The 18,854-nt window shown below is 41.1% G+C and overlaps 2 protein-coding genes and 2 non-coding genes across 10 annotated transcripts in view; 1 reads left to right on the forward strand and 3 right to left on the reverse strand.

The window, feature by feature from the left end:
- Window positions 1-212: 212 nt before the first annotated feature.
- rps3a (ribosomal protein S3A) lies at window positions 213-4,145 on the reverse strand. The gene is made up of 6 exons (XM_031756977.2): window positions 3,991-4,145; window positions 3,308-3,411; window positions 2,771-2,958; window positions 943-1,151; window positions 696-805; window positions 213-381 (listed from the first exon to the last, which is right to left on the reverse strand). The coding sequence occupies exons 1-6, from the start codon at window positions 4,050-4,052 to the stop codon at window positions 254-256; spliced, it is 801 nt and encodes a 266-aa protein (XP_031612837.2). The 5' UTR covers window positions 4,053-4,145; the 3' UTR covers window positions 213-253.
- On the reverse strand, window positions 554-624 carry LOC116333727. The gene has a single exon (XR_004200478.1). It is a non-coding gene; the product is annotated as a small nucleolar RNA SNORD73 (small nucleolar RNA).
- LOC116309647 lies at window positions 3,046-3,111 on the reverse strand. The gene has a single exon (XR_004200479.1). It is a non-coding gene; the product is annotated as a small nucleolar RNA SNORD73 (small nucleolar RNA).
- A 4,986-nt stretch (window positions 4,146-9,131) lies between the features above and the next one.
- The window catches only part of lrba (LPS responsive beige-like anchor protein), a 173,125-nt gene continuing 163,402 nt past the window's right edge, over window positions 9,132-18,854 (forward strand). For all 7 annotated transcript variants that reach the window (XM_039612938.1, XM_039612940.1, XM_039612941.1 and 4 more), the window contains exon 1: window positions 9,132-10,041. In XM_039612938.1, coding sequence (XP_039468872.1) covers window positions 9,856-10,041 — 186 coding nt within the window. In that variant the 5' untranslated portion in view covers window positions 9,132-9,855. The remainder of the gene's footprint in view (window positions 10,042-18,854) is intronic.

An 18,854-nucleotide genomic window follows, 5' to 3' on the forward strand; every position in this document is an offset into this window, starting at 1 on the left:
GGAAGTTTCTACACTGCAGACTAAAGTACATAAAATTCAGCTCCATTACCTTTTATGCAAACAATCGAAAAACCTAATGCACTAATTTCGCAGCATCCACGTTTTATCTAGTGACTAGTTCCTTCAAGGTGCTGGACTTTGTAGCATTTTATCCCCTCCTGTACCGACTCTGAATGACTGCATTACTTTACTGACAAAGAGAAACAGAACAGTTTGTTGGTCATTTACATTTTTTATTCAAATCAGGGTGTTTTTACACTGTCTCCTGAATGGGGGGCTCATAGCCATCAGCCCTCTCCACCTTGGCTCCAGTGTCATCACCGGAAGCCTTTGCAGCACCGGCGGCACCACCCTCACCATGGAGCTCCATCAGCTTGCCCACTGCAAGGGAGGACAGGGAACTTAACTTTAACTTGGCTGGCTAATCAAACCTGTACTAACAACTTGAAAATGACAGTTTTTATCTTACATATGCAATGACAAAGATAAAGTGGTAACATTTCGTTCATTTAAACCAAGAATTTCTGCTTGTCAAACAAGCACTTTGCAAGGGAACATCAGGTGATCTCAATAGATGGTAATCAGGTGGTCATACGGGACCGAAACTGTTTGTCATCATGTGTTCCCACAAACAAAAGAAACCCACAGTAGTATTTACAGGTAGAGACCTGTAAATACTACTGTGCATTACTTACACTCAAACTTGGGCTTCTTAAGCATCTTGACCTTGCGGACGTACACATCGTGCAGAGGGTAAATGGACTGGCAGGCCTTCTCGATGTCCTTGCCAACACTGTCAGGGATCCTGGAATACGAAACAGCGAACGCATTAATGTAAAACCATTAATTACGACACAAAACCTGAGAGCACTCAGATATAATTAGCTGAATCTTAAATTAATAATGCCATCTGTGCTTTAATCAGAAACAAATGTGACTTACAGCTTGTTGACCACTTCCTTCAGGTCATTGGTCTGAACCTCACGGGTCATGATCTCCATCATCTTCTTGCGGATTTGACGGACCTGTTGGTGCTGGGCGTAGGAGGTCTTTCTGATCTGATTAGCACGCTTCTTTGTGAATCCCACGCAGAAAAGACGCAGAAGGTAGCCATCGGTGGTCTTCACATCCACATGGGCCTCAATCATGGTCTGAGCAGAAAGATAATCAATAATTATTACAATAACAGTGCCACCTTTAAACGCATCAGTCTGTAACAAACTTTAGCTGCTTGTGTTCCTTCAATGTGCTTCTCACATTTCCTTTTCTGAACCAAAATGCATTAAAGCCCAATTTTAAAGTGTTGTTAATCTGGAAGCTTTGGAATCACTAGTAAATGGTTTGAGGTGTACACTTGTCAGCGAAGGCACGGGTGTGAAGTCTAATGCAACAACTCTGCCACATATTCTACATTTAGAAAGCTTCTATATTTCCAGTTTTGTTCTACACAATTTATGATTCTACTGCTCACTGTCCTCATGTATGCTATCTGAGCAGATAAAATGATGGGAGATCTTAGATGTAACAGTCCAATATACAACATTGAGAGGCTTAAGTATAACGAATAGCACGGCTCCTGAACAAACTAGATATCCCAGGTGTATCTAATACAGTGGCCTTTGATTTTTGCATTGGAAGAGCCAAAATGAAACGACACTTTGTTGCTTGTGTTTCAAAAAGCATTGGTGCACTCAGACGTTGCTGCTACCATTACTGTAAACACCACTGCAAAATTATGACTATATGACCGACACACTCAAATCCAAAATATTTTACCATCGCCTGCTGAACAATGAGAAGACCTAACACCTTCATAACCGCTGTCTTGGGCCAAAAAATAAATACAATTTACAGATCAGATGACTGTACACACTTACGTCTTAACATTATTTATCATTTTAATTTTGTGCAAGCAAAAGTCAAACATCATGTTAGTCCTGTGATAGACTGGAGACCTGTCCGGGGTGCACCCTGCCTCTGGGACAGGATAAAGCTCCACTGTGGACCTGAATTTAATAAATGTTTACGTAAATGGGAGTTTTGTGAATGGACTTTTAACTAGCGATCGTCCACATTGCTTGCATTCACCAGCTCACTACTACTGGTAACTACTCAAGTGGTTGACCGCTTCAGATACTTTAACTGCCAACACATTTCAAAGGCAGCCCAACATTTAAGCCACTGACCCTCCAGTTAGAATTAACTTCATGTCATTAACAAACAATGAAGAGATCCATCAACACCGGCTTCCCTCACTTCTGAAACAAGAACAGCACAATGCTGTGAAAATGTGGAGGGTTATTGCAAAAATAATGAGGAGCCCTTCCTCAGCATCGCATAACGCATGTGTGAAAGAGCGCTGCACAAACAACTGTGCAATCTCCCAGCAGAGCAGTGAGGAAAGCATGAAGGGCACTGACAAAAAGCCCTGTGAGGATGCCAGTACTCAGAATTCTCCATCGGCTTTAAGACAGTATATTAAAGAAGTATATCTAAAAACCCTAAAATCATACCAAATTACATTGGATTACTTTCCCCTTTACACTGGTCATGGAAGACATTTCTCATAAGTCTTTCTTTTCCTTCTAAACTGGCGCAGCATATGTTGAGTCCCAATATTAACACACTGCAGTGTAAATATACCATATACAAACCTGAATGTTGACGGCAAGACCATATATAGTGTAGCCCTGTAGCCAAATCTCAAACACATTGGCATAAGTGACATCATCAGCTATCTGGCACCACTGGTGAAAAACGTGACCATTACCTGCCACTTCTTGACCATAGAGCACATCTTGTCACGGGTCAGGTCCATGCCGTGGAAGTTGGTGAGGCAGTTCTTGCCCTGAACATCCTCAGTGATGAGCTTGAACTTGCGGAAGGCCACCTCATCGTTCTGGAGATCAGCGAGGCTCACTTCAAACACACGTCCCTTCAGACCATCAGAGGCGATTCCTGTGTGGTACAAGAGGTACGGAAAAAGTTAAAGGGCTGAAAGGTAACGAGAACTCTCTGGAAGCTGAAGTAAGTACTGATAATGGGAAAGTCAGTTGATCTCCTAAGTAATCAGGGCCATCATTTGGGACCGAAACAGTTTGTTATCACATTCCCACTGTACACCAAGGACACACTCAGATAATTATGGACAGCATTAGAAAACAATGCATCACCCACACAACTCTAAAGCTGATCTTTACTACTACTGCAGAGGTTTCACTGAATCATAGAATGACACTTCTGTTCTTTACAGAAAGCAACATTAGCATACAACACACACAACAGCCTTCACACAATGCAGACTTACTGGTTCCCTGAGTCCTGGTGACCAAGGTCTTGCCAAGATTGCGGATGTTGAACATGGCTGGTGCCTTGACATCATACCAGTCCTTCTTGGAGAAAGGGTCCACACTGCAGGAGAGTAGAAACTATTAATTCACAATCATCTCAGCCATGCTTGAATACCAGTACGAGAAAGGACACTGCTCGGATTAGCAAACACCGTGGAATAACCACTACTCTAATCGATTTCACGGTTTCCTAACGGACTAGCTCGGTCGTACTGATCGTCTGCACCACATGGTATTATAAGTTAGATACATTAACTCTTAGCCGTAGGATCCGACTGCCATGTTGCCAGACAAGCTCGCCTACCCTACCTACAGTTAAGCTAAGCTAGCCTTTAGCATATAAGATTGCAGGCGCTAGCTGGCAACCAAATTACTTGAGCTTTCCGTTATTGTGCTAGTGATACTCCAAATGAGCTTCTCGCACATAATAAAATCAACTTGACTACAGAAAGTCTAAGAGCATGAAAGGAGACATCATGCTACAGCTCAGCGCCACTGGGGCCGGCGGTGCCGACACTAGCACTGGCCGCTTAACATCCACTTAAAATCGGCTTCATCCTTCACCCATTTCACACCAAAACGACACCAACGAAAAGAGCGAAGTGTTGTTCACACAACAATGTCTGAATGTCCAACTTACATCTTCTTTTTGGCACCCTTTTTGCCGCCTTTGGTCAGCCTCTTATTCTTGCCGACTGCCATGTTGGCTACAGGGAGTGAAAGAGGAGGAACCCGGAAATCCCGCGAGAATTAAAGAGACGGCTGGGAGGTCGAGAGATTTGTCTCATCTCGCGAGTGTTGTCGCAGTTTCATTTGCCTCCCTCTGCCGGTGAAAGCACAGTCTAACCCGCTCGTGAAGAAACTAACAAACTACATAAAAAAGAGTTTTGAAATCAGTAGCAATAAGGTGAGCAGACGTTCGTCTTTATGTGGCACTGCGCAGCATTTTTATCCCTTGTGCCCTTCTCCTACATCTTCAGACAGTGTCCCATACATTGACCGGTTTTGCAAGACATGCATTTTCTAAAAGACCGGCTTTTACTTAATGTGTATAATAAAGAGTTAAAGTTAAAGTGACAGGGAGGCTTTTGGTTTTTTTTTTTTAACTATAGTCAGATCAGCCTTTCATAGTCAGGGAACAGTGACCAAATCAAAAAGTCACTCACCAGCTCACTACTATTGGCAAAAGTGGTTGACCGCTTCAGATACTTTAACTGCCAACACATTTCAAAGGCAGCCCAACATTTAAGCCACTGACCCTCCAGTTAGAATTAACTTCATGTCATTAACAAACAATGAAGAGATCCATCAACACCGGCTTCCCTCACTTCTGAAACAAGAACAGCACAATGCTGTGAAAATGTGGAGGGTTATTGCAAAAATAATGAGGAGCCCTTCCTCAGCATCGCATAACGCATGTGTGAAAGAGCGCTGCACAAACAACTGTGCAATCTCCCAGCAGAGCAGTGAGGAAAGCATGAAGGGCACTGACAAAAAGCCCTGTGAGGATGCCAGTACTCAGAATTCTCCATCGGCTTTAAGACAGTATATTAAAGAAGTATATCTAAAAACCCTAAAATCATACCAAATTACATTGGATTACTTTCCCCTTTACACTGGTCATGGAAGACATTTCTCATAAGTCTTTCTTTTCCTTCTAAACTGGCGCAGCATATGTTGAGTCCCAATATTAACACACTGCAGTGTAAATATACCATATACAAAAAGGCACAAACTTTGCAGATTCTGTTGAATGTGACAGAAACAACCACAAAGACAATGAAGTGATAGTGTATACTGAGAAACAGAGCTTATTTACTTCTTAGCTTCACACAGGGGGCGATATGGTGTGAAGTAACAGTTTTATGTGTCATGATTGGTTAAAAACTTCCAAAAATGTCAGACATGCCTCAAAAAATATATATCAGTCTATGGACACATACAAACTGAAAGCCAAAAACTGTTACCAGGCAGAACAGTGGCTGAAATAACAGTGAAATCAAATTCAGCATCGTTGACATGTCCCACTTTGTCCCACACAAACACAGTGTTTGCCCTACATTTACTTTGTTGGCATCTGGTCATCCCATTTAATTCAATTAGTTTAAACCACAGGTAGTCTAATCAAGCTTGAAAGGATTTCAGATTCCACATTCAGGAAACATTTTTTTATTCCAGAAATGGCGAATCAGTTTGACAGTCCACAACTACAGCGTTAAGAAAGCAAATAAGAATAAAAATCAATCAAATAAAAAATCATATAGAAACCACCATCATTTTAGTATTAAAGCTTGATATACAAATACAACATCATAAAATAGCCTGGCCTGCTAAAAGTACTTGATTACTGGCAGATTATAGAAGACCACAATGGAAAAACAGTGGAAGGGCCAAACAGGACAAACAAAGTAATAAAGACAAAACCTACATTTTTTTTAAAGTAATCTTTTTAAATAAATGGAAGCTGAAAGACAATAGTACTAAATTGTTGTATTGAGTAATATGTGTCATTTGTCCCAGCAAAAAGTGATCCACACCAATTTTCTTGGAGACAAGTTCTTCCAGATCTCATAACAGGAGGAACTAGTCTCAAGGTGTGCAAACAGGTAAGATAGGCGTGCTGCTTGTTTTCCACCCACATTATTACAAAGGGAAGAATTTTGTCTGTTGGGAATATACACTCGGGAGTTTATTTATCCAATTATCCACAAAGCCTAATACAACAGTCCTGTAACCTTCCACCTGTATGAAGGTCATATTATTCTGTGGAAGATGTTGTTTGCAGATGGAGGTCACAAAATAAACACGTTAGTGGACTTCATCCATTTTATATACCAATATTGACAAATAAAAACAGGTAAAAAGGTGCTGTTTTATGTAAAGACTTGTGCCCTTATTGTTCCTAATATGCCACCAAGTTTATCAGTACTTTGACAAATCCAGCTCCTAGTGCCAAAGAAAGTGTTTGCAAAAATTATTTGAAAGACGTTGCAGCTGTTTATTGTGTCTTCTCATTCAAAATCTAATTCATGTTTGCATTTTTTTTTGTCTTTATTTCATCTACAGCAGGTGTGTCAAACATAAGGCCCAGGGGTCAAAATCAGTCCAGCAAAAACTCCAATCCGGACCACTGGATGTCTTTGGGAAATTTGAAGGAGGTCATAAATTTTTGACTTTTAACTGTGTTTTCATATATTTTTCCATCTACTGATACATTTCACCCATTCCTGTTTTTTTTTCACTACTATAGAAATTTATAGGTTTTCTTTCTTTCTTTCTTTCTTTCTTTCTTTCTTTCTTTCTTTCTTTCTTTCTTTCTTTTTTTAGAAAGTGTCCACTGTAAAATAAATAAATAAAACAGGTCATTTTTCTGTGAATTGACAAAAGCTTTCTCCTTTTTAATTACAGGACTTTTTTTTTTTATCAATGAGCTACCAGACTTTTTTCTGTCATTTTACATATTAATTTCTTACAATTTAAGTTTAAAGAGTGGTGCTGACGACAGCAGCCTTTCTTTATCATGTAAAGAAAACTAAGAGCTGCTGTTGAAATTGCACTCCTTTTTCTTATATTGGGATATCTCAGGGTTTAAATGTGCAGTTAAATTCAGATAGAGAGAAAGAAGAGTTTCACTGATCTGTTCCACTTGAGATCAAAGTAGGGTTGTATGTGGCCCACGATGACTTTGACACCCCTGATCTACAGCCTCTGCTGTATTGTTTGCATGAGCAACAAGTTTACATTTGTGGCTCGGATGAGAAGCTTATTACATTTGCCGTCATTACTTTAGTCATCTTTGCTTTCAAGCTGATTTAAAAAGATATTTTTCAAAGAGTCGCTCTGACACACTGAGCTCTTAACAAGGGCTCATCAGTTTAATTGCAATCTCTGACACTAAATCATTTGCAGATGTTATAATCTTCTTCTGAGATAATAAGAGCTTCCAACAGGATGGCAGCAAGAGAGGAGAAAGAGACGATTACGGTGGCGCTGTGTCACAAACTTGTCCACTCATTAGCTGTATAAAGCCTGCAGGAGAATAAGAAGGCACAGTTCAGTTTAAAGGTCAGTAAAAGCTTTCTCTCTTCTTTCTCTCTTCTTTTTCTGTTCTTTTTTCTTTTTTTTTTGAAGGTCGTATTTAAGAAAGTCTTTGGGCTCAGTGAACAAGACTGCTGATTTGAGGTCATTAAATCAGAGACAAGGCCTGCATCTCATGGGTGGTGCTGCTGGCTTCCATGACTCCCAGGGTCCCTGAGGGCTCAGCTACACTTTACTGGGAGGTCAGCGGGAACGGTGACGCCAGCTGCCTCTGTGGCAACACTCATGGCTGCACATCCATCCCGCAGAGCCAATGTGAAGTCACTAGAAAGAACAGAGATGGGAAGACAGATAGTATCAAATATGGGCATTATTTGACTTCGACTGCTTTGATTGTGTTTGATTAGAGTTTTGTCTCTTCTCCTCAGCCGTGCAAAAAAACCCCCTCACGTGTCAGGGGTTATGGTTGTGGCGGTGATTTGAAAAGGCAAGCAAAGCAGAGCCGTCACTTTGCTTTAATGTTTGGTTTTCAGCGCCGCGGGATGCACACATCTGTCAGTGTGCGCTGTTGTGCCCTACAAAAACGTCGTTCTGCATGTATTTCCTGTTTGCCTTTTCATTTTGTTAGTTGTGTTAGTTCAAGCTATAACATCCTCTTTTCATACATTATATGATGTGTGATTTACATTGACAGTTTGTAAATAAGCTTTCTAAATTAACACTCAGAACATGATTTGTTACAGTTACTGCTTTTCTGTGTGTATGTAGTAGGCACTTGTCTTGTACACTGTACAAGCCCTACCTTATTTTAATTGCTTTTTCTCCCTATCTCTATGAGAGGGCATAAACAGGAAGAAAAAATTATGATTGTTGTTACTATTTGTGGAAAGGGGGTGGGATTTAATAGATTTAGGCTTATTTCTGCTCCTTTTTCAACATGTAAAGTTATATATTGTGATTATTCTTTTCCTTATGTTTTGTTTACGTTTTTTCACTTTGTTGTATTTTAACATGTTCAAAATAAAGCCACATTTCAAGTACAGTATTTGAGTAATACCCCCCTGACGTTTATATGCATGCTGATACACGGCATACAGTCAAACCTGGATTACCATAAACAGCCCCACGGTCTCTGTGTAACTTTTTGAAATTTTAAAGTAAAGTGCAGCATTATCTGCTTACTATTATACGTCCTGCCTTCCTCCCTTCATCATTGTAGTTTACATTGGGTTCACGTGACATGTGCATTGTCCTGAGGGTAGGGTAGCAAGCTGCTTTTCCCGAAAACGGAACAAAGACACTTTCAATAACCTGTAATGTGTAAATATGCATACTGTGCGATAGACACAGCTCAGACGCAAAATTTCCAAGCTTGTAGTCCCACATTAATATTAGCTGGCATTGCTTGAACGGTGATAATGTAGCTCTGTCGCTGAGGTTAGCGGAGTGCTGTTGTGCATTATATTTTGCCTCCTTGTGTTACTGATGTTAATGATGTGGTGTGTGTGTAGAGAGACTGTGAAATCGCGAGTTTTGTTGTGTGGAGCCTGTTTAAAGAGGACTTCTAAGCGGCAGGGCTCAAACCGTTAACGTTTCGCAGTAACTCAGTTCACACGCTGTTGATTTGAACGCAGTCCCTGTGCACGGAGCTGAAAACCACCTGAGCAGCACACCTGCTACCGAGCTTAACAGTCCCCAGTTGCGTACTGCGCATGCGCCGCTCACTCAAGGGCTATACTGTCATGGCGGTGACGAGCTGAAGCTACCGGGGTAGATCAGGAAGCAAATGCAGCGCAGCTGGGTCAACGTTGCCATTTAGCCAAGTGTGCGGAGTTTCCCGAAGAGGAGGAGGGGGTCACCGAGCGGACCTCAGCTCTTTGTCGGCTTTCACCGGAGCTCCTGGCGGACTTGCTTCCATTCAGTTTATGAGTTGTTTTTTTTTTATTATTATGCCAAACGCTACCTGTCAAGTGAGTGGACTCAGTGACAATAGCAACTTCCACTGCTGTGCGGAGATATTAAAGTCACTGTATCCTCGCTTGCCGTTTGTGCACAGGAGCACGGGAGGACACAGGTAAAAGGGCGAACTCTTCTTCACCTGCTTCTCCCCTTGTTACCTGCACACACTTTCCACGGCTTTTAACAGTGTAAAACCCTCCGTGTGGCATCAAGTTACAGAGCAGGGCAGAGGAGTAGTTCACCGTGGAGAGGAGCGCTGACATTTCCAGCCTCGCGGTGTCAGCGGTCATCAAATTCTCTCGTTTTTTACCCACTTTCGAGGCTCTGTTTTTGGATGGGAGGGAAACGTCTTGCTTATGTGCCTATAGACTGTCAACAACTCAGCTGAAGGGGAGATAAACCCCCCTCCCCCTTTTTTCCCTTTTCTGACATCGGCTCCACTGTCACCATTGGAGGTGAACAGGTGCCTTACCTGTGAACGCCACCTGTCCCGTCCGCTTCCTTAGCAATGGCTAGCGAGGAGACAGCGGGCGCTGCACCGCCAGGTGAAGGGAAGGACGGGCGACCTGGCGCCGTGGGGCTCAACCCCGGAGTGCCTATCAGGGGGATAAGAATGAAATTCGCCGTGCTCACCGGCCTGGTGGAAGTTGGGGAAGTTTCCAACCGAGACATTGTGGAGACGGTGTTCAACCTGGTAAGCTGATTATGGGGCTCAGAATAGGCCATAGATAGCGCTGTCACGCTGTGGTACTGGCTGTGAATCTTTGGGAAAGTCTGGCTTACACCCATATTTGCATTAAGAAAGGCGTTGATCGTCTGTCAGCACTGACAAAATCGATACTTTACTACTAAGTGTGGCCATATTGACTTAAAGGCAAGCAGCCTACACTGGAAACTGCAGTGAGTCACAGCTATAGGACCTCTCTCTCTAATGAACCCTTATTATCCACGTTGCCCTGTAAATTAAATGGTATATTGTTGTTTTTTTGTTTGCAGATAGCTGGAATGATTGGGCTCATCAGAGCAGATTCTCATTATTTAGACATGCTTGTCATACAGTTTCTTATGCTGCATTGTTCTGTTGTCTTATTGGGCCCCTGCATGTACACATGTAATTATCGGTGTTAAAAGCATGTTACTAAGGTTGTTATTGAACATGACATGATGACCAATGTGAGAATAATCGTGGCAGAGAAAATACTGCGGCAGCAGCAAATCAGTCAGTGCTTGTGTGTGTTTGTGTGTGTGACATATCCAGGTCAGTCATACTGGGTGCCTTATCTGTCTGTTACCTGTTGGCCACCTTAAAGCACTTACCCCAGCTTGGCCTGTCTGCAGCACTGATAGCCCTCGCCTGCCACAAAGCTTTTCACAAAGTGACTTTGCGGTGCCTGCGTGAGAATGAATGAAACTACCAGTAACAAGGAAACTTACCGTGATGAAAGGGAGCATGCTCAACTGCAGCTTTCACTGGTGAGGTGTGGGAGGAAGGGAGAGGGAGGAGAGGTGAAGGTAGAACCTGCAAAACTGCTTTGTCACAGTGGTACAACAATGGAATCCTTTAGATAGGGGAGGCTTGCCTATAGTCATATAGTTTACTCCCAACGCCAACCCCCACAGAGGAGGCTAATGAACTGCAAGTAGATGTCTGACTCATGGCGGGATACTTGTAAGCACTACTAAACACAAACTATCCCATCAGCTAAATATCAGCACAGCTGAGAGCGTGAAGACTTAATTTAACCAAGGAGAAAAACTAAACAATGAATCGATTAACAAAGCAGATGATGATTAAACGCCTTTCAGACAAAAAGCGATCATTTAACTTGTCTTTCCACTCTTACACTGACCCATGTTACACTGACCTACTTTGATTGGACACGTTTGTAATGTATTGCCTTGCTTATCACCAGGATGCTGCAAAAGCAAAGCAAGGCACAGTGCCAACTTTTTGAGCCATATTTTTTGCTTTTTCCTTATTTATTTCCTTCTTTATTTTTTGTGTCCAGTCTTATCTGTCTGTTGCTATTATTAATTTTAGACAGACATGTGATTGCAAGCGAGGGCTTCTGACTGGAAAAGCAGACAATGTAAATGCAGTATCACGGGGAAGTATTGTTTTTAGTAGCAGCTTCCAGTGATTACATGTACTATTGTTTTTTTGTGTGTGTGTTTTTTTTTTTTTGTGTTTTTTTTTTTTTTGTTTGTTTGTTTTTTTCCCCCTTTAAGCTGAGGAAGCCGTCATTGCACAAATATGATCTGTACAGGCTCCTCTGTCTCACTGCAGTTCTTCTGGGCTGCATTTTTATCATGGACAGTGTCATTTTTTAGGAGGTGCTGTGCATTTCATTATGCTTACAACATTCTACAGCCATCCACATGATAATCTGATTTATCACAGTGGTCATAGTTTTCTCTTTTGGTAGTATCTGCCAGAGCCCTACATTGTGATTAAATACAACATGGTTTCCCCAAGAGTATTGTCTCTCTGTGTCACAACTCATCAGCAGTGGTTGTGATGACTCGCAGCACGTGGGCTTGGGTTATAAACACCACTATTCACTTGTTTTTAGAAAAACGGGCTCATGTGCTGGCCCTGTTTGTGCCTGGAGTCAGGAATTTGCTAAAGAGGGGGGCAAAAAAGAGTTTGCTTTACACAGTCTGAGTGTTACACTTTTTTGTTTTGTTTTTTTCCCCTCTCAGTTGGTCGATCTGCTTCACGCTATCTCGATACAAGGTTCAAGGGGTATATAGCTGTCAGTTAAAAGTGAAAGTAAAGATGAGCAGGCCAGAGGCTAGAGAGCTGAACTTTTTTCAGTGCAATAGCTGAACTGTTGATACATAATCCGGTATTCAAATTTACTTTTAAATAGAGAAAAAAAAATGTAATCTGTGTGGCAGAGTACAATATCTGTATTCAGAGACAGTTTTTTTTATATTTTGGTCCTGTGAAGTCTTGCCCTGTCATGGCTCATTGGACCTGTCTTGGCTAACAAATTCAATCTGTTTAAAGCAGCACTGGTTTAATACAAGGGATGAATTTCACAGCATAAACATGTTTTATTTCTTTATTTTCTTGCATCTGAGTATGGCAAGTTTTTATTTTTCCAGAGTCTGAATCAAATACACAAGTTTGCACACAGCCAGAGGAACAATGTGCAAAAAAGGGCATATTTTTGCTTTAAATGGATTACCTCTGCATTGGCTTTTACACTCATGGTAAAGAAAAAATATGGGAATTCTAAGGTTTTATGTATTGAGACGTAATTAAAAAATCACCTGGTTCTTACCAGGTCTTAAAATAATTTAAATACAACCTCAGATGAACAACAACACTCGACACATTTCACCACGTCATTATTTATTTAACAAAAGCTAAGCCAAAATGCGAAGCGGTGAATGAAGAGCTGAGTAGCTTGTACAACCACATTTAGCAGCAGTAACTTGAAGTAATAATTCTCTGTATGACTTTCAGTCTCTCACATCACTGTGGAGGAATTTTGGCCCCGCTCTTCTTTACAGCGTTGCTTCAGTTCATTGAGTTTTGCAGGCATTTGTTTATACACAGCTCTTTTAAAAGTCCTGCCGCAGCATTTCCATTGCGTTGAGGTCTGGACTTTGACTGGGACATTGCAGCACCTTGATTCTTTTCTTTTTCAGCCATTCTGCTTGTAGATCTGAGGCTGTGTTTGGGATCATATTCCCGATGAATGACTATAGAATACTTTGGTATACACTTGGACTTAATGTTCAGTCAGCTGGGAGTGAAGATGTCAGGAAACTTGATTGATGAGACTTCCCTCCCACTGAAACAGGATCAACTTTCTGGGATTTAAAATGTTAACTCAAATATGCAGGGCTACCTGCTGTTGCGACCCCTTCTGAATAAGGTAGAAACCAAAAGCAGCATAACGTTTGACCTTGGGGTCAATTTACTGGGATTTCTATTCCCAGGAACACTGGAAACAGTCTTGAATGTTTTGTACTTGTCAGTAATATTTCCCATTGCAGAATTTCTTCATATCATTCGGAAATGGCCTTGTTAGACTTTGCAGGTTGATGGGCAGCAACAATTGTTCTTCTCTGAGATCACTGCGGATGTCTTTGCTCCTTGGCATTGTGTTAAAACACAGCTGAATGCTCCAGACTAACAAACTGCCAAAACTTCTGCTTTTATAGAGTTGACCAGTTAATTTGATAGTAACTCTGTTCTTTAGCAGACCCAATAAGGAACAGATTTTTTTTGTTATATCCTGATATATAAAGCCACAGACCTGAAAGATGGCATACTTTCTTTTTACAATGTCTTTATTACTGTTGATCGTACATGTTCATAATAGTTCAACAGGTGTCCACGGTTTGTTTTTTTGGGGGGGGGGTTGCATGTCTAAAGCATAGCAGCACCCACTTCCAACCTGAATGGAGCCAGAGAAACTGAAAGCACTTGTATCAAGGTGTTATTGGGTGCACAACATGATGATTTGTGACAACAGGCCACACAAAATTGCTAGTCGAGCAATTTTAAAAAAATCATGTTTTCTAGCCTTTAATATTTCTTTAAAACGAAATGAAACTAATTATTGCCAATGTGTTACAGCCTGCTCTATTGGCCAATCAGTGGGCTTAAAAAACAAACAAACCCCAAACCACATTGGTTAGGACAAAGGGAAGCTGAGTTACACTTTTCAGCCCACTAGATTACAGATTATACATGACACTTCTTGAAACACAGAGGAATTGGTGAACAAAGTTTAACATGTAGCAAGTCCGAGATATTGATATCTGGCTTCCTGTCAAAATGTTAAGTCCAATGGTCACTGGTGTTTTAGCCCCATGCCGACTCTTGAGGGGGGAAAATGTGTGGGTCTCTTGGGCTTGAGTAAATGTTTGACTTTGTCTAGTAGTCACTCGTTTACACTTGTTTCCCCCCTTTTTAAGGCAGGTAGTGTAGAGTCGGTTTGTTTGAGCCCTTGTGCTTTAAGTGGCTGCCCACAGCTTTACAGGAAGTGCCACTGTTTTGTTTTTGTCTTGGCTAACTGAAACAGTGTGCTGAAAGCTGGAAAGAGCTGCAGACTGGGGTGTTAATTCTCAGTCGAGCCAGTAATAAACGTTACTGTCTGTATCTGTCTGCTGATGTAATTCTCTTTTAGTTAGCAGACTTTATTGTAGATTTGCCAAGACAGCCCTGTAATGCATAATCACACATAATTACATGTTGCTACATAGGATAGAAATAAAAGGCTGCAATTAGGCAATATCAGTATTCCTTCATTAGGGTTTATTGTGTTTAATGGACACCTCAGAGGGTGTAAATACTATTAATACATGGGCACTTTAAAATGAAGCAGCGGGACGTCGGGGCTCTTGCGGTTATCCCAATATAAGAGAATGAAAGAGGTATACCGCTGCCTTACATAGGGTAGGTAATCTCCTAGGCCTGATAAAGCACTGACTAATGTGACGCTCTGTGAAGAGGAGCCAGGCTGAGCTGGAATCATGGCTCCTCTGTTAGGTGACACAGGAGATGGGTGAGTTGGTGGTGTGGAATGTAACGGTGGCTTTACCTGAATACAAGGTCATAGAGCCGATGGCAGACAGCTATGCCACACACAACTATATGAATACACTGGCTATGATCATTTAAGCGTTAGTTTTGACTTCCTTTATGAAAATGATGCATCACATCAAAGTATTTGTGTTTATCACAAAGAACTACAGCCCGAAGGCTCGTAGCAGAAAGAAGCCACAAATAAAACTCTGTGATGTTTCTATTTAGTTATGATTTATTAAATATGGGACAGTTTATTCATGTATCTGAAATTGCAGTCTGTGCCACAGGGCTTCATTAACCAAAGTGATCTTGTTATGCTACAGGGCTTTCTGGAAAATGGCATAAAATGGTAGTAAAATCATAATTTCATTCATAAAGTTGAAGTTTCTCATTTCATTTTTGCAAATGTTAAAATGTGTAATGCTTGTGATTGTCTCTCCATGTGCTTCAGTTTGTCTTTGAAGCTTGTATTTGAACTACCTGCTGCAACACTATGTATTAAATCTGTATTTAGTGGTAGCTATAGCTTAGATGGCCTCTTTTTGGGCATGTCTTCATCATTTTCATGATATCTACTTGCATTTATTTCCCTTGTACGAGGCTACTGTTTTCCAGGCATTCTGTATTTCTAGTTGTGTCAACGAGGCAAATCAGTTTTATTCTGTTTCCTCAGTGATATTTTAAGGTCTCTTTCTTTGTCTTTGTGCTTCTGAACATGTGCAGTTTCTGTTTGATAGTGCCTCGTTGCCCACTTTATCATCTGTGGGACTGATGTTGACACAGAGGATCCTCCTTTGAGATAGGCTGTCATAAGTGAAATTAATTGTTCTAAACTTGCATCTTCCCTCTTTATTTCTTTAAATAGGCTGCCTGGGACCCTTCTTACTTACCAGTGCAGGAATAAATCACGAAAAGTAGTTGTTCTTTGGAATTATTATGTGTCACGCTTTAAAACTGTGAAATTGAGTTTAGTAGCTTTATCTCTCTTATCAGCAGATACAGGCTATTTTTGCCCTTACTAGAAACTAGCGATGGTTGCAATAAGATAATCCCCAAGACGGCAGACAAGTGTTAATATGAACACTTTATTCATTTTTTTCCATAATTCACTGCTTGTGTGCATATGTTGCCCACAAGCACACACAAATTCTCCCTTCATTTGCACACAGTTTGGCACAAAAGCTGGAAGAGTGAGGGCGATGCTTGTGCTCTCTCCAGGCATGCTTTGCCCTCTCTGGCAGTAACAAAGAGCCCTCTAATCTGACACATGAATGAAATGCTATCTGCTTCTCTCCATTATCTGTCGCATCAGCCCAATTTCAGGGTCACACCTCTTTCTTCTTGCATCACTGTATCTGAAGGTAGTCTGAAGTGGTATAGGACTGTTGACTGTCAGCATGACTGTCTGTTTATTTTATTTTCAGAATAATATTCAGTGCTCATTGTTTCCATAAATGGCCTTTTTGTTTCCCTAAACAAAAGAGGGCAATCATGTCTTTTTCATAGAAATAACAGTGAAATCACCACAGTGAGTTTTCTTGAGGGTAAGCGGGATTAGCTAGTCTGGATGAGCTGTAGGTGTAAGTGGGTTTAAAAAGCCACAACTGGAATGCCTGTTTTCTCCTTCTTTATGCAGTGTCTTTATTTAGCCCTGGAGCAGGTCAGATAATGCACCCATCATGCCTCATTGTCTGCTGTTTGTTGACAAACAGGCAGATGGCCTCAGGATTTAACAGGGTTTGAAAGAGATGCGTGTCATCTGAGAGATATAATGTCTTGCATAACAAGAATTTAGAGACAGTTAAAAGCTTGAGATATAGTATTTTGGGACTTTGTAGTTACATGAAATATCTCTCAGATGTGGACTTTGTTTGTCCTGTTTTTGTTTTAAAAAGATTTAATGGGAGTGTTGATGAGAACTGGGTGGGAACAGCGTGTCGCCTGGTGTTACATCCTACTTCAGGAGTGTGGTTAGGGAAACTTGTTCCACATGACAGTTTAGTGGTTAACTACCTCTGGAGTACAGTGGGGAAAATAATTACTTTGTTCCCTGCTGAATTTGTAAGCTTGCTCACTTACAAAGAAATGGCCAGTCTCTATTTTTTCTGATAGTTTCATTTTAATGCAGAGAGAGAAAATATCAAACAAAAGTCCAGGAAAAAAGAAAACGTATTACAGAAAAGTTATAAATTGATTTAAATGTCATTGAGTGAGTAAGTATTTGATTCTCAAGCACAACATGTACTTTCCGTGTCCGTGACCTTAATGTCCTTCTTCTTTAGCCACTCCTTTGTTGCCTTAGTGGCATGTTTCAGGTTACTGCCATGTTGGATGACCAATCCATGAGTCATCTTCAGTGTTCTGGCTGAGGGTAGGAAGTCCAAGGTTTTACAGTACATGGCCCAGCCCTTTATGTGCCTTCAAGTCTTCATGTATCGTTAGAAGAAAAACAGCCCCAAAGCATAATGGTTCCACCTCCATGCTTGACTGTAGGGATGGTGTTCTTTGGGTCATACTCAGTGTTTCTCTTCCGTCAAACACGACAGGTTGAGTTGATGCCAAATAGCTCGATTTTTATCTGGCCACTGCACTTTTTCCCCAAGCCTTCTCTGAATTATTTAATGTTCACTGGGAAACTTAAGTTGGACCTGCACAAGTTCTTTCTTGAACAGTTGGACCTTATTGTATAGTGTGTTGCTAATGGTGTTCTTGGAGACTGTGTTTCTAAGTGCGTTAAATTTCCTCCCTTTTCAAAGATTCACACCAGCATTGTCACTTTCTCACCAAGCTTCTAGCAGATGGTCTTTTAGCCCATGTAGCTTTGTGCAGGTCTACAATCTTGTTCCTGACATCCTTTGACAGCTCTTTGGTCTCACCCATGGTGGTGGAGAAGTTGTAATGGAAGAAATTGATTCTGTGGATGCGTGTGTTTCATACACACAACTAGTTGAAGTCGGGAGTATCTGTAATTGATTCAGTGTAATCTGTCGGAGCCAAAATTCTGGTTGGGTTGTAGGGTATCAAATACTTATTTTCCTCAGTGACACTAAAAGCAATATTTAATTTTAATCCATCCATCCATTCGCTTCCGCTTATCCTTTTCAGGGTCGCGGGGGGCGCTGGAGCCTATCCCAGCTGTCATAGGGCGAGAGGCGGGGTACACCCTGGACAGGTCACCAGTCTGTCACAGGGCCAACACACAGGGACAGACAACCATTCGCACTCACATTCACTCGCACATTCACACCTAGTGGCAATTTGAATTATCCAATTAACCTATCCCTACAAGTTGCATGTCTTTGGACGGTGGGAGGAAGCCGGAGTACCCGGAGGGAACCCACGCAAACACGGGGAGAACATGCAAACTCCACACAGAAAGACCCCGGCCTGATGTTGGAATTGAACTCAGGACCTTCTTGCTGTGCGGCAACAGTGCTAACCACCGTGCCACCGTGCTGCCATTTAATTTTAATATAATATGTTTTTCTGGATTTTTGGTTGATATTCTCTCTCTGTATTAAAATGAAACTACCAAAAAATTAGAGACTGTTCATTTCTTTGTAAGTGAGCAAACTTACAAATTCAGGCGATCACCATATATAGACTTGTAACACACAGCAGTGAATAACCAATTAGCTTTATTGTTTATACAAGTTTTACTTCAGTGAGCACAATTCCAATTATTAGAATTACTAGATTCTGCAAGTTTATTTGTAAACTAATCAGCTTGTATGCACAATTGGCAAAGTGTGGCCAGAATACATTTTCAAGCAGGCAACACATCCAACTTAAAGTCTTGTTGCACACACAGTAGCTTAGATGTAATCGCATGTTTTTTTTTAAATTGAAAGTTAGTTTTAAAGCTTCCAATTATTGTCAGAGAACAAACATTCCAGGAAAAACAAAAGAAAAACTTACGTTATTCATTTGATTATTTTTGATTAATGGTTTTCGTC

This window comes from Oreochromis aureus, linkage group 6 (assembly GCF_013358895.1).
Source record: "Oreochromis aureus strain Israel breed Guangdong linkage group 6, ZZ_aureus, whole genome shotgun sequence".
Lineage (NCBI taxonomy): Eukaryota > Metazoa > Chordata > Actinopteri > Cichliformes > Cichlidae > Oreochromis > Oreochromis aureus.

What these genes read in the sequence shown, in the direction of transcription:
- rps3a (XM_031756977.2), bottom strand. Translation starts at nt 4,052, where the DNA reads ATGGCAGTCGGCAAGAATAAGAGGCTGACCAAAGGCGGCAAAAAGGGT. An exon ending in AAGGGTGCCAAAAAGAAGAT is followed by an intron (nt 3,412 to 3,990) that starts GTAAGTTGGACA and finishes ACTCTCCTGCAG; the next exon opens with TGTGGACCCTTTCTCCAAGA. An exon ending in CTATGGTCAAGAAGTGGCAG is followed by an intron (nt 1,152 to 2,770) that starts GTAATGGTCACG and finishes CTTTCTGCTCAG; the next exon opens with ACCATGATTGAGGCCCATGT.